The sequence below is a fragment of the Panonychus citri genome, unplaced genomic scaffold (assembly GCF_014898815.1).
Source record: "Panonychus citri isolate SS breed McGregor unplaced genomic scaffold, ASM1489881v1 Contig00077, whole genome shotgun sequence".
In the NCBI taxonomy this organism is placed as follows: domain Eukaryota; kingdom Metazoa; phylum Arthropoda; class Arachnida; order Trombidiformes; family Tetranychidae; genus Panonychus; species Panonychus citri.
The window spans coordinates 900,965-923,828 of record NW_026515482.1 but is presented as its reverse complement, the minus strand read 5'-3'; the positions used below and the strand labels follow the sequence as shown (position 1 = coordinate 923,828).

At 31.2% G+C, this 22,864-nt stretch overlaps 1 protein-coding gene across 4 annotated transcripts; it reads right to left on the bottom strand.

Moving 5' to 3' along the window:
- Nucleotides 1-376: 376 nt before the first annotated feature.
- LOC128386894 (paired box protein Pax-6-like) lies at nucleotides 377-21,654 on the bottom strand. Of its 4 annotated transcripts, XM_053346004.1 has the most exons (9): nucleotides 21,229-21,654; nucleotides 21,005-21,161; nucleotides 6,535-6,589; nucleotides 5,760-6,133; nucleotides 5,402-5,648; nucleotides 5,140-5,310; nucleotides 3,573-3,655; nucleotides 2,716-2,966; nucleotides 377-1,220 (listed from the first exon to the last, which is right to left on the bottom strand). In XM_053346004.1, the coding sequence occupies exons 2-9, from the start codon at nucleotides 21,005-21,007 to the stop codon at nucleotides 788-790; spliced, it is 1,617 nt and encodes a 538-aa protein (XP_053201979.1). In that variant the 5' UTR covers nucleotides 21,008-21,161; nucleotides 21,229-21,654; the 3' UTR covers nucleotides 377-787. The 4 variants fall into 4 exon arrangements, with proteins under 4 accessions (XP_053201979.1, XP_053201981.1, XP_053201980.1 ...); XM_053346006.1 differs by having other exon boundaries at nucleotides 5,760-6,106; nucleotides 21,005-21,654; XM_053346005.1 differs by having other exon boundaries at nucleotides 2,716-2,945; nucleotides 21,005-21,653.
- Between the last annotated feature and the right edge of the window lie 1,210 nt (nucleotides 21,655-22,864).

Below are 22,864 nucleotides of genomic sequence, written 5' to 3'. Positions count from 1 at the left end.
AAGTGATCATAAGTGACAATGATGATGATGATAAACAAGTCACGTGACGCGATGACAATGAAACCGTAAGTATTAATATGAAAAGAAAAGATGATGAATGATGATGATGAAAAGATGATAATAGTAATAATCATTTCCTTGATTCAGTAACAAAAAACGGAAGTAAATTCGAGAGAGAGAGAGAAAAGTATTTATTATCATTCGAGTTTGAACATTTCGAACTAGCAACTAATAAATGACCTTCATTCCCTTTTCATCAATACTTGACCATTATCCTTTTGTATCATAATAAAATCTTAAACTGACCATCAGGAAATTCAATTCAATTAATCAATAAATTGTTAATCTCAATAATTTACTAAATTGTTAATTGTAATTAAGTTTCAATTGCAATTTTTTATTGTTATATCAAATTTGTTGTTTTGTTTCATCTTGAACTTTGTTGATTTTTTTTTCAATGATAATTAATTTGAATGATGAATTAATTGATTATCATGTTGGTGTTGATCATCATTAAAATTGGAGATACACAGAGATTGAAATTAAAGTTTGATAAAAGTTTTTGGATTTTGTTTGACAGTTAATTATCAATAATTGTTTTACTTTATTGTTAATCATGTTTGGTGATAATGGCGGTGATGATGATGATGATGATGTTGTTGTTTTTTCATTGTAATGTTGATGCGAGTTAATTGTTGGTTTAATTGTTTTATTTTCTCGTCTCGAAACAGGAAGAAGGGGCAAAAAAAATGGTTAATAATTATAGTTAGATGGAGAGTAGTAGTGGTCAGTTACATTGAACTCTTGGCCAATAAGGTGAATTATGATTAGTTACATTGGAAAGGTCAGATGTTGAATGACCGGGAACCTGTACAGGTACCGAAAGTCCGGCTTGAATAATACCCGTTGACCCTGGGGGAGTTGAATTGTTTACATTATTGACTGAGGTAAATTGTCCACCGTCAAGAGATTGAAGGTTTGAGGTTGGATGAGATCCCACTGACCCTGTTGGACCTGAGGTAACAACTGACGGTGGATGTGGACCACAAGGTGAAGGTCTTGAGTAACTTCCTAAACTTCCCAATGGATCATAGGAACGGACACTTCCTGGAGGTGGAGGTAACATACAAGAGTAGGTTGATGCTGCTGCTTGTTGTTGAAGGCATGAGTTTTGTGCCATGTTTGATGCCATAGAATAGCTTGGCATTGATGTTATCGAACTAGAAGAAGAAAAAAGTCCAGAAAAAAGTTCGAAAAAAAAATCGATTAAAATTTGATGAACAAAACAAAACTTTAAGAAAGAAAAAAGTTTTTCCAATCAATAGGATTCATCCATTGGGATTCAGTTTCACAATCATGACCAACGGATTAACAATTAAATTCATCCAATCTTTTTTTCACATATTCCCAATGATAAACTTAATCTGGTGATTTGATTCCTTATCATTTTCAACCTTATATCATCTCAATATCATTTCACTCTCTCTCTCTCTCATCATCTCCCTGTAAACCTAATAATCATCAGATTAACGTTTAAATTGAATCAAATGGATTAAAAGTTATCCAAGTCTCTTAGCATTTTTTTCTCCTCAGATTATCATTGAATCTGTTTCAAGGCTTTTGTTTGAGGCTTAACTTTTTTGTTCATCATTTTTTCCCTATCCCTGTTTCCATGTTGTATTATTACATTATTATTATCATCATCTTCATCCTCATCACCATCAATCCCTATTATTAAAATTGATATTCAATTGAATCACTATTTCTCATCATCAATTGTTACCATACACAGATTATTACATTGACTTCTGTATCATTTCATTATACATCATCAAGAAGATGATCATTATTATGATGACTTTATTTTTACTCAATCAACTTAACTTGTTATCATCATAATCATCATTATCCATAAGGATCATCCTTACATGTATCTCACTCACTCACTCTCTCTCTCTCTCTCTCTCTCTCACTCTTCTCGATGCCCATAGGGATATTTAAGTGATGATTTGATTTACATGTTTTCTTGTGGCTTTCACATTGCCTTTTCCTGTGTATTATTATCAATATATATGTATTAATATTAATACAATCAAGTTAACTTGATTATCATATATTAACAATTTTCAACATAATATGTAATATGTAAATTAACCTGGAAACATGTAAAAAAAATGGCGTCTCAATGTAATATCCTTTTGTGTATTATATTGGTAAAGGTCAATTTTGGGTGAGAATTGATGTTAACTCTATGGTTATAAATAATGATGATGATGGTGATGACAGAGAAGGACAATGTTAAATTATCATACTGGACACAACAACAACAACTGACCCTTGTGTTATCCTTAAACACCAATTACACGATTTCTTTACAATGATATACATAAATTACTATTAGTTTATTATCATTGACAATATGTTAATTGTTGACTATATTTTAGATTGATATTAATAATAATGTGATGATCAAACTGTTGCTGTCCTTTTAACTGACTGGACATTGGATTTGGTCATTTGCATACCAATAGTTTCATTTCCTTTCATCGTTTTGCTTGAATTTTATGTGGAAATGGAATCAAGTTTAACAATCAATTGATTGTTAACCTGCAAGTTCATTTAATACTTTAATAGTCTACCTGTTTAAATGTCTAAACTAACTTTTAGTCTTTCATTTGATTATCAATATGTTCATTAGGTGTTGCCTCAACTTACCTGTAAGTATCTGAGACCATTGGATGAGGTATTGAGGGATAAAAGCTACTTGGGAATCCAGTGTTTATGGGTAAACGGGATGAGGCGTTAACTGCTGCCACTGCCGCTGATACAGAGGATACACCGGGTGACGGGGTGGGGTGTATGGTTGTTGTTTGATCATTTGATTTTCGTTGATCTCTTAATTTTTGTTCACGTCGGTACTTTGCTCGTCTATTTGAAAACCAAACCTGCATAATATGATCGTAGGCCTGTATAATCAGGTTAAGTGATTCTCAACTTTATTGCGATGTTATTAGAAGGTGGGAGGATGAGAGGTGGGCAATGATGAGGTGGTGGTGGGTAAGTGAAAGTACCAATTCATCTTTAAACCGGTGGAAGTGAAGGATTTTCTAATCATATCAGAAAACCATTTGAAATCATTCACTTTAAAGGGATAAACTCATTTAATCAATTTCGATTCTATTATATCTAATCATCATTTACTTTTCCTAATTTACTTAACTATCATATTAATATTTGCTTGTAACAATTTGAATTAATCAAGAGCTAATTTTGTTTCTTTCCTGGTTCATTAAGTTTATGTGTATCACAAATGGCGGAAGTGACAATCCTTTTTTATATTGATTGATTATTCAATAATATTCAAATCTAACGGTTCAAGGTGAGGTTGTAGATTGAGGGAGTGTATTAATTAGTCATAATTTTAAACAGTTCTAACAATCGGTTTGAGGGAGGTGAGGATGGTTGACATTTTTGTATTTCTGTTAATGATGATGAGGAAATTATTTCAATGGAAATTTTGATTGAGTAAAGGTTACAGGGTGGGAGAAGAAGGTACAAAAAACGATAATTACCTGTATTCGAGCTTCCGGTAAGTCTATTTTACTTGCGAGTCGTTCTCGTGAAAATATATCAGGATAATGGGTTTTCTCAAATTCTGTTACAAAGAAACGAGGAAAAGGAGAGAGTGAGAGAGAGAGAAAAAGATTCCAAGTTAAATAGAGGAAGAAAAAACGGAAGCATTGATTTAAACAGAAATACATGAAAGAGAAAGAGAGAAATCATGATGATAATGATGAGGATGAGAAGAAAGAGAAAAAGAAAGGAAATGAAAAGAAATGATATCTAATATAATTGAGATACAAGACAATTGCATCCGTGTGTGTGTGCATTGCATTCAGATAGAGAAAGAGAGTCACCAAGAGGGTATGCACACTGAATGTGATTGATACAAGTGCCTATTGATGTTATTTCTGGATAAGACAAAATAATATTAATCTGTGTAGATGACAATCAATTTTAATCTTACAATCAAACTCTGGACACGTGACTTATACCCGATAATAATATCATCATGATAACGATTATAATGCTAATATGAAGATGATAAGATGATGATAAAGGATGATAACACCTTGTAACATGCATTATAATAAAAAAAAGCATCTTTCTATAGGTATCTAACCAAAAGGAGATCTTACTCCCACTTCCCAGCGGGAGTTCAAGTTATCACTTTACCCTGAACATGTAAATACAATAACAATCATCATCTTCATCATCATCATAACAATGATGAAGATGAAAACAACAAGAGCATCGAGTATACATATACCAAGAGGAAAGAAGATGAAGAAAGAGAGAGAGAGAGAGAGAGAGAGAGAGAGAGAGAGAGAGAGAGAGAGAGAGATGAATCACTTAAGATGAAAAAACCTTAATATTGAAATGTCAAGAATAGAAACTAATCTTTAAAGCAAATTGATTCACAATTAAATACAATGTAAGGCCACTTATCGCTAAACTCACTACATTATATTTGTCCTCTTATACCTGTCATCTTTTCCAACCCCACCCCTTGTCTCTCTCTCTCTCTCTCTTCACGGTATTTGGCTTAAGATATTGATTCTATTTCATCTTCCATCCCATAGACTTTTTTTCCTCACCTTTCATTGTATTACAATTTCGTGTCTTTTTTTCGTATACAAACATTTTCCTTGTCGTTTTCTTTTTCTCTCTCACTCTCGGTTTCCTTTTTTAAAGAGGTATTGATATTTTGGATAATATTTACTTTCACTTCTTAATCTTATATCATATGGATAATATTTCCTAGTGGATTATTGAAATCATATTTTATTCTAGATAAGTTAGTATATCTTCATCTCTATGGGTATTTATTTCATATTAATATACCTTGTTGACGTTTCATGTGTTTGCGTTGTTGATATTTGATGTTGATAGTTGACTTATTATCCTACAAGGTGACTACTTGTAATGCTTTTGTTATCAAATCTACACTTAAGGATTAGTTGTAATATTAACTGTTGATTTTTCTATGGAGATTGTTGTTGGATTATTATCATTATGATTTATCATTTTATCTTTGATGAAAAAAAAAACTATTGATAATTTTTGTTTTTCTCTTACCTTTTTCGAGGGCTTCGATTTGCTCTGGTGTAAATGAGGTTCGATTCCTTTGGAGTTTCCGTTTAAGACGTAATCTGGCTTCGGTGTCTTCACTTCCTTCCGGGTGAGAGGAATCGTCAGTACCGCTTTCAGGGTCAATTGAATGTCCATCTAAATCAAATAGGGAATTATCTGATAGATACAATAGGAGTACAATTAGTTAATTGTTTGTGATTCTCTGTGTGTTGTTGAGTTTTGGTCAGTTAGAGTTTTCTTATTTTACCTTTTTTATCTTGAGATGAACCATTTTCGGGTGGTACTGATGAAGATGCTGTTGAAACTGAAGGTACACATGGCGGTCCTATGCTATTGAAAGCGGCTGCTGCACTGGGATACCAGGGAGTTGGACGCCAACCTTGACCATTAAGCATTCGTAGTTTATCATAGACTTCATTTGTTGCTTGGCTATGAGCTTGATGAAGCTCTTTCTGTGATGCTAGATTACGAAGGACTCGATTTATAGATGATACCTGAAGAGATTCAGAATTCAAAGAAATTGGAAATTAATATTATAATAATGAAGTATTTTTGATTAACATTTTGTTTGTTTTTTTTTTGTTTCGAGAAAAATTCAAACTTACACTTGGAACATTATCATTGGTACATATTCCCTCGTTCAATAATCTATCTCGAATCTCCCAGGCAAAAATCGATGGACATTCACGTTTAAATTGAGCTATTTTACCGACCACATCGGGCGTTGCCACTCGAGGTTTAGAACCACCTATGGCCTTGGGTCGGATTGAACCTGTTTCATAATAGCGACCTAAAATTTTGGACACACATCCATTAGATACTTGAAGGACTCTCGATATGTCACAAGGTCGAGCTCCTTGATGGGCTAGTTCAACTATTTTCTGACGAGTTGTGTCCGGTAAAGGTCGTCCATTAACATAAACACCACCCAGCTGATTTACTCCAGAGTGACCTATGGTCAAATTATAATCATTATTATCTTTGGAAAGTGAAATCAAAAGATAGATGATATTTGAAGGACAAGGAAAATGATTATGGAGAGGAAGAAGAGGAAAAAATCAAGAAAAAGAAACGAGAGAAAAAAAATAAAAGAAAAACAATAAAAAAAATACAATTAAATTAACAATTAACTAACACATCATAATCATCAACGATTATTATCCCAAACAATTAACACTTTAATCAAATCAAATCAAAACAGAAAAACAAAAAACTGTATTAGTCTTAACGCCATCTAACGAGTGCGAGTTTAAATTTATCCATAATAATTTGTTGTCTTTTTTTTTAATTGCAATTAAAAGTTACCAATTAATTTGATTCGATGTATTAGTTGATTGTTATTGAAGGAAATTGAAAACTAATTAACTAATTAGAACTTACCTTTATGCATTGCCGTCATCAGTCCATGACAATCGTTGACATTAATATATTTCATCTGAAGGGGAAAATTGAAAAAGCGAAAAGTTAATTAAACGAAATTAATGTTAATTGTTACAAATTATGTGCTTAATCAATTGTATAATTGTGCTTCATGTGATGAAGTATTTAGAGTTTGAAAGAAAATCAATGTGAACCTGAGAGAGAGAGAGAGAGAAAGTTTTTTTTCGAATAATTTATTGAAGAGAATTTTTTTTCACTCTCTTCGTAAGTTCCAAACTAATGATATGAGTTGAGTCGTCGTGGAGTTGAGGCTTCCAGGCCACTGAAGAACGAGAGATCGTTAATCTAATCGAACCTGACCTGGAATATGATCAGAAAAAGTAGTAACTGATTCTATCTGAAAGTGACCTAGTGCAGCCCAATGGAAGCGCTATCACAATGGGATCTTCAATCTTCCTTCATTATCTGAAGATGATGAAGATAAAAAAAAGGAGTAAAAATAGACAGAGAAATAGAAAGGAAACTAATGATGAAAAAAAGCCTATAACATGTCTCAATGATTTTCTACCTCTCCTCCATCCTCCTCTTTTCCTCTTCCTCTTCCTCCTCCTTTTCCACTTCCACCCCAACCCTCAATTCCTAATCTTCTGTCTCTTTGTATCAGATGATAATAGTTGGTACTTTTTTCTCATCATCTTATCATCTTCCCTTTTCTCTATCGGATCTTCATTCTCTTTCTTTTTGTTCCAATTTTCTCTCTCTCTCTCTCTCTCTCTCTCTCTCTCTCTCTCTCTCTCTCTCTCTCTCTCTCTCTCTCTCTCTCACTATTATATCTCTATAATATTCATTGTATCAACATGATGAGAAGAAAAAAGAAAAAAAAGTTCCATTCTTTTTTTCCATCATGAAGAAAAGTCAACAACAACAAAAATCCAGGTAAAGATGATGAAGAGAGAGAGATATAAATACCTATACCTGTTTTCTTTTCATTGTTGGTGAAAAAATTTTTTCAAAAGAAAAAAATTCTAATCGATATGCTCAGAACGTAACCATGGTAACTACAGAAAAGGTAATTTCATATTCTTACTATTAGATTTACCATTAAATCTCCTGTTATAATCATTATCAACATTATCCAATCTTATTATCAAATATTTTCCCAATGTTAACTTCTGATTACATGGTGATGATACTTAGTAATTAGATTTTCCTTTGAATAAGTAACAACAATCAAAAGAAATGCTAATGAGATTCCATAGAAAATATTATTATTCTGTTCACTTCCTGTTTTCTAATAAGTTTCAATTTCAATATTTCATATTGAATTCAAGTAAAAATAATGAGAAAATAATGTACATTGGAATTTACTTCTTGATAACTCTCCTTGTTAAATATGATCATGGATTGAGAAAGTGAAAGGTCATGAAAAGTTATCATGAAAATTCAAGTTCCTGAGATTGAAAAATTTGCTTGAACAATGAGAAAAAAACATCAAATGATTAACATAATTTAAAGTGATTACTTTCAATGATAATGGTAACTGTTTATCTAAGTAATTTTTGGCTGCCTAACAAGATAATTATTCAGATTAAATATTCAAGGAATTATCATCATCATCATCATCATCATTATGGAGGAAAGATGAAGATGATGACATGATGATAACAATTCCCGATGAGGTTGTCAACAATCAAGGAATGAATTACAATCATTCATATGTAATATTAACATTGCAGTTGAATTAAATACATGGCGTGAACATGTCACCAGAGGATAGCATGATGATCAAGATGATGATGAAGGTGAAGTCTGTCAACATGATGAAGATGACGATGGTGATGATGATGATGATGATAGAGGAAACATTAATAGACAACAAATAATCCATATCATCATTATAATCATTTCTTGATGAAAACAAGCAAAAAAAAGGACACATGAAATGAAATAAACATTTGGTTTGGTTTTCACGATTCTTAAGGGAATCAATAATAAACACAGAGGAAGATGAAGATGAAGATAAAGATGAGGATGATAAACATCATCATTATCACTTCAATGTTTCTCTCTCTCTCTCTCTGTATTTTCTCCTGTTGTTGATAATATTATCGATAACTTTTTCTTCTTCCTGTTCTGTATTAGAACCGAAAAACAAGCGACATTTTCATCGAGAGTCAAGTCGACATGTTTCCCCAAAGGTCTAATCTTTACTGGAGGATTTTCCCTCCCTCTTGGTTAACATGGTTTTCCATGCAACTTGGGTGTTTATGTGGTCTATCTAGAGGGTCCAATGGGTTCTGACCAATGTCCATCTATTAGCAGGAGAAACTTTTACACACTTAGTTTAACTAACTAATCATCAGAATCTCCCACCTTTTCACCCTCATCAAAGTAGATGTTTAATATTTGCTATCATTTTGATTTCCTCATCGCTTGACCCTTTTCATCAGTAACTCTCTCATTCATTTCAGTTTAGCATCCTCATCCTCATCCTCATCTTCATCATTGTTATTACTGTTATAATACTACAAAATCTTTTGTTTAATAATCCATTTATTGATAAACAGAAAGTGAGAGAGAGAGAGAGATGAAGGATGAAGATTTTGATTATTGTTTTGTTGATGGATTAAATTGGATAGTTAACTTGACAGCATTAAAAATCAACTGTTCATCATCCGCTTTTATCTTCATCCTTTTCTTATCATCCAAGATTCATTATCATCTCTTATCCATTCATAAGTCTTTTGATTCGTCATTATCATGATGAAAATGATGATGATGATAAAACATTTCAAGTAACAATATGATAACAATATTACATTGTCATTATCTTTATCCGGATAAAATTGCATCTTCATCAAATCATCATCATATCATTATAATTGCAATTGTAATGCTAACATCAAACAATTAAACTTGAGACAAAAAAAAATCATTTCCACAATGAGAAACAATTAACATGATGATGATCCTTTCATCATGATAGAAATTTTTTTTACTTCAAGTAATAATCATTGAGAATGAACTTTTTTTTACAACTTCCATAAAAATCATTACTACAAGTTCTGAATGAAAAAAAAGTTACTGAAATTTTAGGCTGGAAATTAAAACCATGGTGCATAAGGAGATGGGAAAAAAATGAATTTCATGATATGGAAAAATGAAGAAGACAAAGAAAGATGATGATGCAAAAGGAAGATAACATAATATAGTCTCTAAGATGGAGAAATGAAAAAAAACGACCCAAAGAACAAAAGAGATGAGAATATAAAGTGAATAGCCAAGAAACTGAACTTTTTTTCATGGAAAGATTGAAACAGAATCAGTTGAACAATTGAGCGAAAATTTTAATGGTGAAAACATCTTAGGATTCTCATTTGAATGGATGATAAAGGAAGATAGAGAGAGAGAGAGAAAAAAAATCGGTAGAAAAACAAAAAGCATTGGAAACAAAAGACAAAAGCAATTGCAAAGAGATTCCAAATGCATTGTGCCTGAGAAAAAAGATGCTCCTATTATTAGAAGAGAGAGATGGTAATGATGATGAAAAAACAGGAGGATGATGAGAGAGAAAGAGAGATGAGGATGAGGATGCAAAGAGGTGCACACAAGTTATCATTTGTGCACCAGAAAAAAGTGTAATAACATTTTCTGTTTATATTCAGGTTCCTCTTGAAAATTTAGTTTCTCTTTTTTTCCTGTTTGCTGAAAGTGAACAGAGATTTTTTTTCGTGGGGATGAATCAAGTGAGTGGATAGTGAATAGTGTAAAGAAACAATAGCAAGATGAAGGAGGAAATGATGATGATCATCATCATCCTTTATCATCTTCAAAGAAAACCTATAATTTGAACTGAGTAGACTTTAACATGGAGAAGCCATTGTCAGACAAGGAAGGATTTATATTCACTCCCTGGAATCATTATCATCATCAACAACCATAGTTGATGTTACTTGAAACTTTTTTTTTCTTATTCTTGGAATATTTTTGTTTTCAATAGGAGATGATAGAATGAAGAAAATATCATCATCATCATCTGTAAATGATAACAAAAAAGTGTATAATCTTTCACCGTGATAATATACATCATGATGAAGATGAATATAAATATTATATTTACAAGTTTCTTTCCAATGGTTTAAGAGGAAACTTTTTTTTAAATTTCATCTTTGCTGATGTTGGGGAGGAAAAGGTCATGATAATGATTAGGAAAATTGATGAAAAGGTGATGAAATGAGGAAAAGATGATTATGTGAATGAAGATTAAGATATTAATAGAAAGGAATAGATAGAGAGATGAAGAAATCGATTTGACCTTTTGTAAGAGATGCTAGAAAGCGACATTTGACCCTCTGATAAATAGTCTTTTGATATAATGTAGTTTTTTTCTTTGCCTAAGATGCTTGTGAAAGAGATGAGGATGAAGATGAAAACGAGGATAAGAGAAGTAAGAAGATGAGGATAATGTTGTTGTTGTTGTCGGTGATGATGAAGAGGATTGAAAAAGATGAAATATATATAATGATGATAAGGATGAAAAGGAAGAGAATCAAAGGCGATAAGAAAGATGATGAGGAAAAGGATGAGGATGGAAAAGTAAGACATTAATCGATATCATTTTTGTCTTACTTTCTTTTTCTTTCTAATATATTTTGTATTCAATCTAATACTCAAATAGATAAACGAAGTGGGAGAGAGAGAGAAGATCAGGTCTTTGTATCTTTTCTCTCTCTCTCTCTCTCTCTCTCTCTCTCTTCATTTCTCTTCCTTTTTGAGTAAAATGTTTTTTTCCTTTTTTCATCTTTTCCTTTCTGGTTTATTCACGGTGAAAGCATTTTCTGAATACATTGATAACATGTATTCAGTCCTTTCAGCTTGATACTATTGCGTGTATACCTCACATCTTCATCATCATCTTCATAGATTTAAGTAAATGAGTGATGTCAAACACCCATAGAGTAAATTGGCGCTTAAACAGAATCAAAGTGCTGACCTACTCTGTGGGTTTACCTCTTACCTTTAGACTAAGAGAAAGGTACCAGAGTAGAACCTCAAACAAGAGACGAAATTGACTTATCTCTCCCTCTCTCTCTCTCTCTCTCTCTCTCTCTCTCTCTCTCTCTCTCTCTCTCTCTTACTTTGCTCTCTTTTTTATCTTCGTCATCAGTTTCTGCCTCTTTCTCTCGCTCTCTTTTTTTCTCTCTCTTTACTTCATTCTAGGTAACTGAGATTCTGTGAAAAAGTAGAAGCAACAAGAACAAGGATAGAGAGAGAAAAAAGTTATCAGGATGCACAAAGAAAAAAATAGTCGCTCAAATTTTCAGCTTCATCGAACTTGAAATGAATGGGCGACAAAATGTTCACAGGAAGTTCACTCTCAGTAACAATTTCTTTAGACACTTTTAATCCATTAGATGGGCAGGGGTGGGATTCACAGGATGGGTAAGATAGAGACACACATTCATAGATAAAGAGAGAGAGAGAGAGAGAGATGGATTTGTGAATGATACAAAATGACGATAATACAAGAGGGCAAAGAGAGATTGAGATTTAGGTGAAAAACAGTTCTAAAGGGTAAAGAGTATTAAGTTTAGTAAAAAGTGTCTAGTGAGACTCAATTTCACTGTCAAAATACAAGAAATAGAGATTATCTTTTCTCTATTTGGTTTAAAGTCCAGACACAAAGTGATGCGGGAAAGTAGATAAGGTAAACGATCAGTGGTCAGTTAGTGAAATTTGTAAGGTAAACAATTGTGATTGTGGGTGAAAATATAATAAACTAAACTGTTTCTCTCTCTCCTCAGGTAAACAAAAGATAAATGGTCAAGCGTATACAACAAAAGAGTCTCATGAGATGCCTTGAGGGAGCTCAATGAAGACAAGATGATGATGATGATGATGAGAATTTGAATTTTACTCCTCATCCTCTATTCGCAATTGATTAATCCTTTAATCACCCTTAAGGTGTAATCACCCTTTTCGTAATAGTAAAGGTTAGATAATATTGATTAAATTATTATAACAATCAATGGGTTTTAATTGTATTTACAGACTGAACTGTTAGATTAGAATTGAGTTAATCAACTTTAATTGAAAGCAAGTTTATTTCTGTTGAATTGTTAACCTTAATTGTCCTCTGATTGTTAATCCTTATACTTGTGATTATCTATTAATTGAATTTACTACAATCTAACTGATTAAATCAATGATAATGATGACCAATCGATTGTTGAATTGACCATTGATTGAATACTTTGAGCTTTGAAATTGAAAGGATTGAGATGAGTACATAACTAATTACTATTATGGCTAATAAGCGGTTGATAGTTAAGGGGATAGTTTTAAATGATGATGAAGATTAAGATGATCAATTGGAGATGATTAATGAAGACTATTAAATTAATCTAAATCTGATCAGTGTGTTTATCACACATCAAAACAAATTAGTTGTTTGTTTTTACGATGTGCTGATGGTCAATCACTTTCTCAGTCGACAAGTTCAATGGGGAGGATGCAGATGATGAGGATGAGGACGAAGATGAGGATGAGGATGAGGATGAGAGGGAGAAGATGGTGAGGATAAAAGTTTAAATAAAAACGGAGCAAAAAAAAGAAGAAAAATAAAAGAGATTAGAAATAATCAAGATTAGGATAAAGGTGAAGATAAGATTAGCTGATCTTAAGCTATGCTAACAGTCAACTAATTAGTTAGTTTCTTTTATTTTTTTCTAGATTAATGAGAGAAAATATTTAAGATATTGTCTATCATCTTTATCATCATCATCTTCTTCATCTTCATCGTCATCATCAATTGGTGCGGTTTTGTCAACTGTTAACATGGTAACAGATTAAATGGATTAGCATCTTGATCCTTCATCATTTTCCTCATTTGTTAATATCACATTGTAGAGACAAAACAAAAATGAATTACTTTATGAAAGATGATTAACTTTTGATGGATCAGCGACAATTTTGATTGTTTCAATTGATAAAACAACAATTTAATCAAAATTAAAGGTAATTAGTAAATACACTTGATAAACTGACCTAAATTTTAATCTCAATTTGCAAATGAGTTTTTATTTTTCAAACCTCATCAAGCAATTAAAAAAAAAAGTCAAATTGTACAGATAAAATGTTACCAGTGATTAAAGTGATTACGTTAGTTTAATTTGATTTCTAACACAATCAAGTACAAATCATTAATCAACAATCAATTGATAATATAAAGAGAAAGGTAAAAAATATAAGAGGGAAAATCAAATGTTAACCAAAGAACAGGAAAAAAAACTGTTATATTACAATTAGAGGTTAACAATGATCGCAATTACAATTATGTTCAACAGTTAACTTTGTATTCACTTGAACCCCCTTGGTGGTTGATTGTAACTAGACACATACACACAGTGGTAGCCGTCAATAGCCGGAGGGCAAAGAGTCCCCACTCTTGGATAAATCAATTACAGCTTAAACTGTTATGTATTGAATGGTAATTGAAGTTGATTTTTTTTTGTTTCTCTCTCAACTATTAGGGTAACTATGGTTAACCAATGATCATGATAATGATGTTGGTTAAATAATGATCATCATGATGACGAAAAAAAAGTTTGGGGTAAAAAATAGTATCTCAAGAGACCCATTAAGACACAATATCTTTCAATTTACTTCCTCATCTTTTCCTCCTCATCCTCCTCCTTTTCGTCTTCATCATCTTTATCTTCATGTCCATCATCAGATAATAAGTGTCTTCTCCATGAGAGATAATACTTTTAATATGATTAAGCCAATGAAAAGATTAACTGACCTTCTCGTTTTATCATAATCATCATCCCTCTTTATTTAAACCTCATTATCCTCTCCATCCCCCTCCACCCACCAATATAATGATGATGATGATGATGATGATGAGGACAATATCATCATCCTTAACTTGCTTATTAACTTTGATTGCAAACAACATCATCATCAACAACAATCAATGATAATCAATTTCTCGTAAGACTTTGTATCTCTCTCACTCTATCTTGACAATGACTACAGAAACCCAAAGACAAACTGGGAGTGATGATACTCCCTCTCAACATGATCATCTTCATCTCCATCTTCCCCTTTTCCACCTCCTCTCAGCATGAGAACTCACTTTTTCAAGTGAATCTATTTGAAAAATGTTCTACCACTCTATTACCTTGTATTACATTGTTAAATCATCTTGAGATATTAAATATGATCATTATTAACAATCATCATCTCTCTCTCTCTCTCTCTCTCGAGTATAATCATATTCAGGATAATGTGTTTATATCTGCATGTTTCATGATATTCAATTGAATAGATGAATATCTGTTAACAAGAATTTTTTTTGATAAAGAAAAAAATTCTTATCCTGATTGTTTTGGTATCGAAATGATTTCCAAACTGATCTTTATGATGATTTTTATGAAAGAATAATAATAAAAAAAATAGTAAAAGAAGATGATAATGATGATTATGATGATGTTAAAAGGGATAAAAAGATGAGGATGAGAATGAAAAAGGGTAAAAAAGAGATGATGATGAAGAGAAGATGTAGATTCTAAGGAGGAAAATGAGCTGAAGCTTAACCAGAATTTAAATCACTTGATGCGAAACTAATTTGATGCTATTAATCATCCCAACCCCAACGGGAGGATGATGATGATCAAAATGAGGATGAGATGATATAACATATTGACCTGACTTTGAACAGTTTTCCAGGGATTGTAGTTCAGCTCAGAATATCATCTCATCATGTTTAGCAGTTCATTTCCTTGTTCGTATGTTTTTTTCTTCCTCTTCATCATCTTCTGGTTCCTATCATCATCATCATTATCATTTGTTTCCTATTCCAGATTGTGCTCAGTTTCAATCTGCGACAATCATGATGGAATCGAAAGTGAAAATAGACAGAGAAAATATGATCAAAACCAGGGAGATTTTCCCAGGAAAAATGAATCAGAGCTTGTTATCAGTATTTATCAATGGTTCTGATATGAAATTATTATAACGAGCCAAGAACCAAATTTATCAACTGATTAAAAACAAAATAACGAAAATGAAAATGAAAATCTTGAAATTCAATCTGATGAACTTTTGCTGGAAGAAGATAAAGATTATCTGAGTTAATGAGTTTGATTATTTTTTTCCTTTTTTATTTTTCATTCAGATTTTAATTCAAATTGCGAAATGATTTTTTTTTTCAGGGGAAATTGCATGAATTTATCATGAAAAATAAAAGTTGATTCAGAATGATGATGATTCTATAGGATCATCTTGATTAGAAAGCAGATTGAAAAGACATGATGAAGATGAGGATGAAAAATCTAGTATTAAACATCTATAGGCTTATCATCAGGTTATCATGAAGATGAAGATTGGGATGATGAGAGAGAGAGAGAGAGAGAGAGAGTGATTTGCCTTTTGACTCTTTCTTTTCTCTCTTTCCTCTCAAATTAGAAATGTAAACCAATGAAAGAGATTGAATCAAACAAGAAGATGATGAAGATGATAATACCTATGGGATTTTGAAAGCTGATTTGATTAACCACCCACTCTAATCATGATTAACTAACATGATGATCATTTTCAACTTTATCGTTTTTTTTTGCTTCTTGTTGTTGTTAAGGTTTTTGATTGAAAAACTTGATCATCAATTTTATCATTTAGCATCATTTGGACCTTAAAAATTGTTGTCATCCTTTTATCTTCCTCATCAGTTAACATTGAGAAACCTGCGGATGATATGAATTCATTATCAATCTCGGTAAAGTGGTGATATTTGGTGATAGTGAATGTGAATTGATGATGAAGAGCAAAAATATCAAACTGAATTGGAAATGAATTGTTACCACAAATCTGATTACTTTAACTACTACAAGTGAATAACAATGATAATAAATTCAAATAATCATAATTCAATAACTTGTACTATCATCATAATCAGGAGATGAGAAGATGAGGATGAAGGAGGAAGATAAATCAAATAAATGCAATCAAATATGATTATGATGATAATGTTAATCATCATCATCATCGTCATGTAATATTTATGATTACAAGTTGGAAATGTCAAAAAATTAGATCAACTGATCAGCAAACAAATACAAAGAAATGAAACAAAACAAAAATGCCAAATTAAAGTGACAATTTAAATCAATAGCAATCAACGGGAGTTATCAAGTAATCAAATTAAATTTGATTACTTGATAAGCAAAAATTTCATCTCTCTTTTCATTAACAATCCAAGGTGGTCGGATTAACTCAATCAACAATAATCTTCAGTTAATCTTAATCTTTATGTTTAATCAAGTTTGAGGTTAACTGAAAATTGGAAATTTGAATAATTAACAATTTATGTTATCATGTTAACACTTTATCACCAGCGGGAGATGAGACAATGTATTTGTCACCACAATTAACGCTTCAATTGATCAAATCTAATCATATAGACGTAATTAAAAAGAGGGAGAGAGAGAGAGAGAGTGAGATTATCCTCAATCATGGTAATTAACGATAATTATTAAGAATTTTTTTTTCCAATTCTGAGATAAACATGAGATTTAAGTTTCATTGAGAGGATCAGGATAGATGATGATGAGCACTTGTAAGGTAAAGTTGACAGGAGTAAATATGATTAACAGAGGATGATGATAGTGATTAAGATGAAGGTAAAACTTTTGAATGTCATCATCATCATCTTATCATCTTTGGTAGTGATGATAATATTTCCTTTTTTCTATTCATTAGATAATACATAACCTGTATCACAGATTATTATCACTTGAATACTATGAAGTATTTTCAAGATGAAAAGGTGAGTCCTTATTGGGTGGGTTCATGTTTACAGTTGATGATGTCTTTGGGTATCTTGTCTACTTTGTTATCATCTCTGTCTTTTTTGTCATCTCTCTCTCTCTCTCTCTCTCTCTCTCTCTCTCTACCATCCAATGTGCGTGTGAGCTTGAATCGTGCAAAAGGTAATATGTGTATGTATTGATCTTCAGTATCATCATGAATCCCAAAACGAATCAACAAGATGAAGTTGAAAAGCGGAAAAGACATGTCACGCCTGATCGATACATTGATTATCGTATTGAAGAGGAAGATGAGGATGAGGATGAAAAAGGCTAAAGCTTAATAGTAACTAATTAGTTGGTTCTTGGAGAGAGAGAAATGAAGATGAAGGTAAATATAAGGAATGGTTTTTGCTTCTATTCTTTGGTATCTAATGTGATCATCAAGCTTCAGTCACTTGGAAGATGAGGAATAGATAGAAAATGAATATAACATTGAATTCAGGTAAATTTTTTTTCTTCTCTCTCTCTCCCAGATTAACATTGAGCTCACTAATCATCATCATTATCATCAATATTTTAGTGTGTGGTCGTTCAATCATATCAAATTATCCGAATCATTTGATTTGATGTTAGTCTTGTCTCATTTGGTTTGTTTTTCTTGCCCAAATTATCAATTGATAATTTCAATTTCTCAATTCAATGTTTGTTCATTTGTTTGCTAATTATTGGGAAATTTTTTCAAATATTAAATAATGATAACACTTTTGTACCACTCTTGACCGCTGTCCACTTTTCTTTGGACTTGTATTTGGAAAGAGATGGACATGAGTCCATTAAAATGTTATGGGAAAATAGTTGAGTCGTTGGAAAACAAGTAAGGTCACTTTCTGGTCATTGAGAATTCAAATTGTGTGACAAAATTTTGAATAAGTTTTTCTTGTTGATAAATTTTGGGTTAATTTTGTTGTTTAGTAACAATTTGATTTGCTTGTTTTCATATCAAATTAACAATGAAAAATGTAAAAAGTTTTTCAGGCAAAAAGGTTGACAATTTTGTGTCTATTCAATTGTTAACAATTAACACGCCTTGATTTTAATTCTGTTTGATAATTTCGTGTTTCTTAAATAACCCTAACAATTTATTGTATTATTATTGTACTTTGATCATGTTGATGAATAAACTAATCAAATTGAATTGGAAACGCTTGTCTATCACAATTGAGAGTTAACAAGACATCGTATCCAAAGACAATCCTAATATGACAAAAGAGAGAAGTAGAAAAAAAGTTTTCTCATCTTCATCCTCATCACTTTTGCCTCTCTCTTCATCATCTCATAATCTATGGATGTAAATTAATTGTGATGATGATGATTAACCTCAACTATTGATTGTTAAACATGGATTAGTTGTTGTTGTTGGTGTTTGGTGTGTTTTCTGTCCGATTGTCAATTGATACAAAATAAAGTGTCAACTGAATGAAGTTTTCAGTTCCGCTTTTTAACCATGGAACCAATTGGACTTTGTTATGGTCCAATAAACTGTAATGGATGATGAAGGGAGAGATGAACAAGAAGACAAGGGATGATGATGAAGAAAAACTGAGCATCTTCATCTTGATTAGCAAATTTACACCAAGAAACAAGGTGAAAATTCAGACATTCAGAATTAGCAAGCTTTTTAATATCTTCAACTACTTATTGTTATCTATTGGTTAGCATCAATAATATTTAATAATCTCTCTGGATAAAATATCATAATCATCTAAGTGCCTTTTTTTATTGAATATTAATCTGATAAGAATTAGTTTTCATCGATATTGTTATGAAATTTACATTGTTATCCGTTTTCAATTTACTCTCTCATTGATTCCCTTTATTTGGTGTAAACCATTTTCAATAACAATCTAATATTAAGCAGTTTAATATCACAATTTAATACTCATTGTCGATTGATGTAAATGGTGTTAAGTTGTTATTAAAATTGTTACACTTTTCACTGATTGTTTGTATTTTAAGGGTTGATCACTTGATTGCTATAATCGTAAATACATTTTTACCTGATGATGATAATTTTTGATGTAAATTGTTGATTTACAACAAGAAAAACTTTCATGTTGACTTTTTGTATGGATAAAAATTGAAAGAGAAAAAAAAACTTTACTTTCTTTCTCTCTCTTTCTTTGTATATACCTTTTGTTGTCATCATCATCATCATCATCATCATCATCACTTAGGGTTTACTTGATGAATAGGGTTTCGTCAAGGTCGATTAGCATCGGGACTCAAACGGGAATCATGAGGTGGGTGGATAAGGAGGAGGAGAAGGTGAAGAAAAATAATAATAATATCAACATGAAATGCAATTGAATACGAGAGAGAGAGAGAGAGAGAGAGAGAGAGAGAGAGAGAGAGAAGCCATTTAGAGGGAAGATTAAATTTCTGTCAAATTTGTTGCAAAAACTATCGACACCACATTATGAATGATATTAGGAAAATACAATGATACTACTTACAACAATCAAGAATGAAAAAAACCAATGGGCAATAATACGGTTTGGTTAAGGTTTTTACTTTGCTTTTTGTTGTAATGAAACTGCAACAATTGTAAATTGCAATTGCAATTTAGTTTTCATCACTTCTCTTCATCATCATCTCTAAATGGTATTAAATAGACACACTGGATAAAAACATGGATTCAGTTACAATGTCCAAATGCATTTACCTTTATGGTGTAACAAAAATATCGTAAAAACTGTTGGACAAAAGTATCGACTATCAACAGAGAATGAGAGAGAGAGAGAGAGAGTGATAACTATTTGAGATTCTCTATCCAATGGAAGATTGTTTTTCTCTTCTTTTCATCTTCTTCATCTTCATCCTTATCATTATCTTCATCTTCATCTTCCTCTTTGTTGTTGTCATCACTTTTACTATGATAATGATATCATGTTACCCGTTTGCTAAGGGATGAGGATGGAAAAGGTAACAATGGGATAACCAATAAAAAAGTAATTCAATTTATCATTAATATTTAATTTTTCAGTCTTCACTTTTTGCTTTTTTGATTGTTCATCGTCATTAAATTAATATTTTATTGTCATTTAATGATTTACTGATTACTTGATGTATTATTTACCCGCTGAGAGTAAATTAAGTTAATGTAATCAGTTTCTGTTGATAACAATCAAAGTTAATTTAAGTGAAATCATTTATCATTGATGAGGTTGATTTTTTTGTAGATTGATGATTTAATTATGATTCAATCAAGATCTAAATTAATCTTATCATTAAACAATTTAATTTGTTTCACTGTAGGAGGTTTAATTGGGTTACAATTAACTTAATTATGTCTTGTTATTTAAATTTACATTTCAATGTATCTACTTATCAAATTATTTAGTTTTTTTTGTCAACCTTAATTTAAATTCACTTTCACTTTTTTTTTGTTACTCTTCAATTGGGTAATTAAATTAATTGTGATGATGGCAATTAATTTTTTGCTCAAGTTTTGTCAACATAATCAATGGAAATCACAATTAACAGTTGATCAAGTTAATCAATGTATTATTATAAACGTAATCACAGATATCACAATTAACGACAATTGATTTTGCCTGATGGTTAAATGATTGAACAAATTGTAACAACAATTAACTTACCATAACAAAAGTTAACTTAAATTGATAATATTGGAATCCAAATGATGATGTTGATGATAATGTTTAAGGTAATTGATTAACATTTGATGGGAACAATTTAAGCCAAACCAAGTTGATTAATATAATCAAGTTGAATAGTCCAAGTGGTTTGTTGTTGCTGTTAATTTGAAACAATTAAGTAATTTAAAAACAAAACCAAATCAACATATAAACACAAAACTCACACAATAAACATACACACACAATTGACTGGGTTAATTATTATTACAATTAGTTGATTGATTATCAATAAATTGTGTTGACACAGGTAAAGTTGATTGTATAGTCCATGTCCTTTTTTTTATTGATTTACTTGATTAAAAATTAGTAAGTAAGGTAATTAGCAAAACAAAAAAGATGAACACAATCAGTTAATTAGGAAAAATTTTTCTTTTCTTTAATTAAAAGTTTGTCGCAGTTTTGATGACCAGGTTTTGGTTAATGAGAATCAAGTTGTGAAGTTTAAATTTGTTTCCACTTTTATCATTACGATGATTTTTATCCAACACACACAATCAATACTAACAATCAGTAAATTCAATTGGCAAAAACTACAACAATTTACTACTAACTAGTTACGCATCCCAATGAATACCCTCCCTTTAGAGTGGAGAAAAGGAAACTCCCACTTTCCATCCGTAAATCCAACAGTATGAGAGACAAATGATTCTCCCACCTTGTAGCCTATATTTTCCACCCCAACACATCCACAGAGTGGAAACAATTTTAAGTACAAGGGAGGAAAAAGGTGGAGCCTCACAGAGGAAAAAAAGTGGGTGGAAAAAGGAGTGGCTTGTGGAAGAAAGAGAGAGAGAGGCGAATGTGGAAACTGGACAAAAGCAGAAAGATGAATGATCGAGATCACGAATTTTGGACATTACGTCGATTAGCGTCTTCTATGATTCCATATTAGAATTACTTTTTCTCTGTTCTCGTTTTGTTGATTTAGTTTAAATTAGTTTATGATTCTTTTTGTTGTGTTGATTATTGGAAATTTTTCTTGCAATTGTTCAATTGGTGATTAAGTTTTTCGATTTGTTTTCGAAAAACTTTTCATTTTGTTTAATTACTTTTCTGTTTGTCACTGAAATTTGGACTGTTGATCATTTCTTTTGTCTTAAATAGCTTTCTGATTCATCTTTTTGATTTGTATAATTAAAAATTGTGTTTTTTTGTTATTGTGTTTTTCTTAATTGTTGTCACAATTTTTTCACAATTTTATCAATAATTAACCGATAAGCTTGCGACATCTTTTGACCTTTTTTCAAACTAATCTAAACGTCTAATTTGTTACTAGACATTTTTTCGGATTAATTTAAATCTAAATTTCGGTTGATTTTTGATTAATTTGATTGGATTAGACACATTGATTATTTCTTGAAAAAGAAAATTTAATTTAATCTCAATCAGACTATCACAACTGAAATTAAAGGTTGATTGTGATTAAACCTTTCCAATAATTTAAGAACCAGTATCAAATATAAACTCAAACTAATTAAAAAACCAAACTGTATGTTAACCAATTGATAATTATGATCAACAAGAATTGATAAAAACAAATCAGATTAGTTAATCAATTAAAATCTTTGAAAATTGATTAAATTGTCATCCAATCCATGTTTGAGTTAAACGCGAATTCTAGTTTTCCAATTCATGAAAAAAAAAGAAAAAGCAAGTGTTAATCTCAAAGTACCCAAGGTTATTAAGCTTAATTGTTGATTAAATTGTTGCAATTAACGAACAATCAATTTAATTATTTGCCGATGATCAACGCCATCTATGAATGGAAATTGTAACTATTTTTTGCTCTTTTTGTGAGAA

Coding starts and splice junctions, on each gene's coding strand:
- LOC128386894 (XM_053346004.1), bottom strand. Junction 5,649..5,759: donor CCAATGATAATGTTCCAAGT/GTAAGTTTGAAT, acceptor GAATCTCTTCAG/GTATCATCTATAAATCGAGT. Junction 5,311..5,401: donor TTCATCTCAAGATAAAAAAG/GTAAAATAAGAA, acceptor TGTATCTATCAG/ATAATTCCCTATTTGATTTA.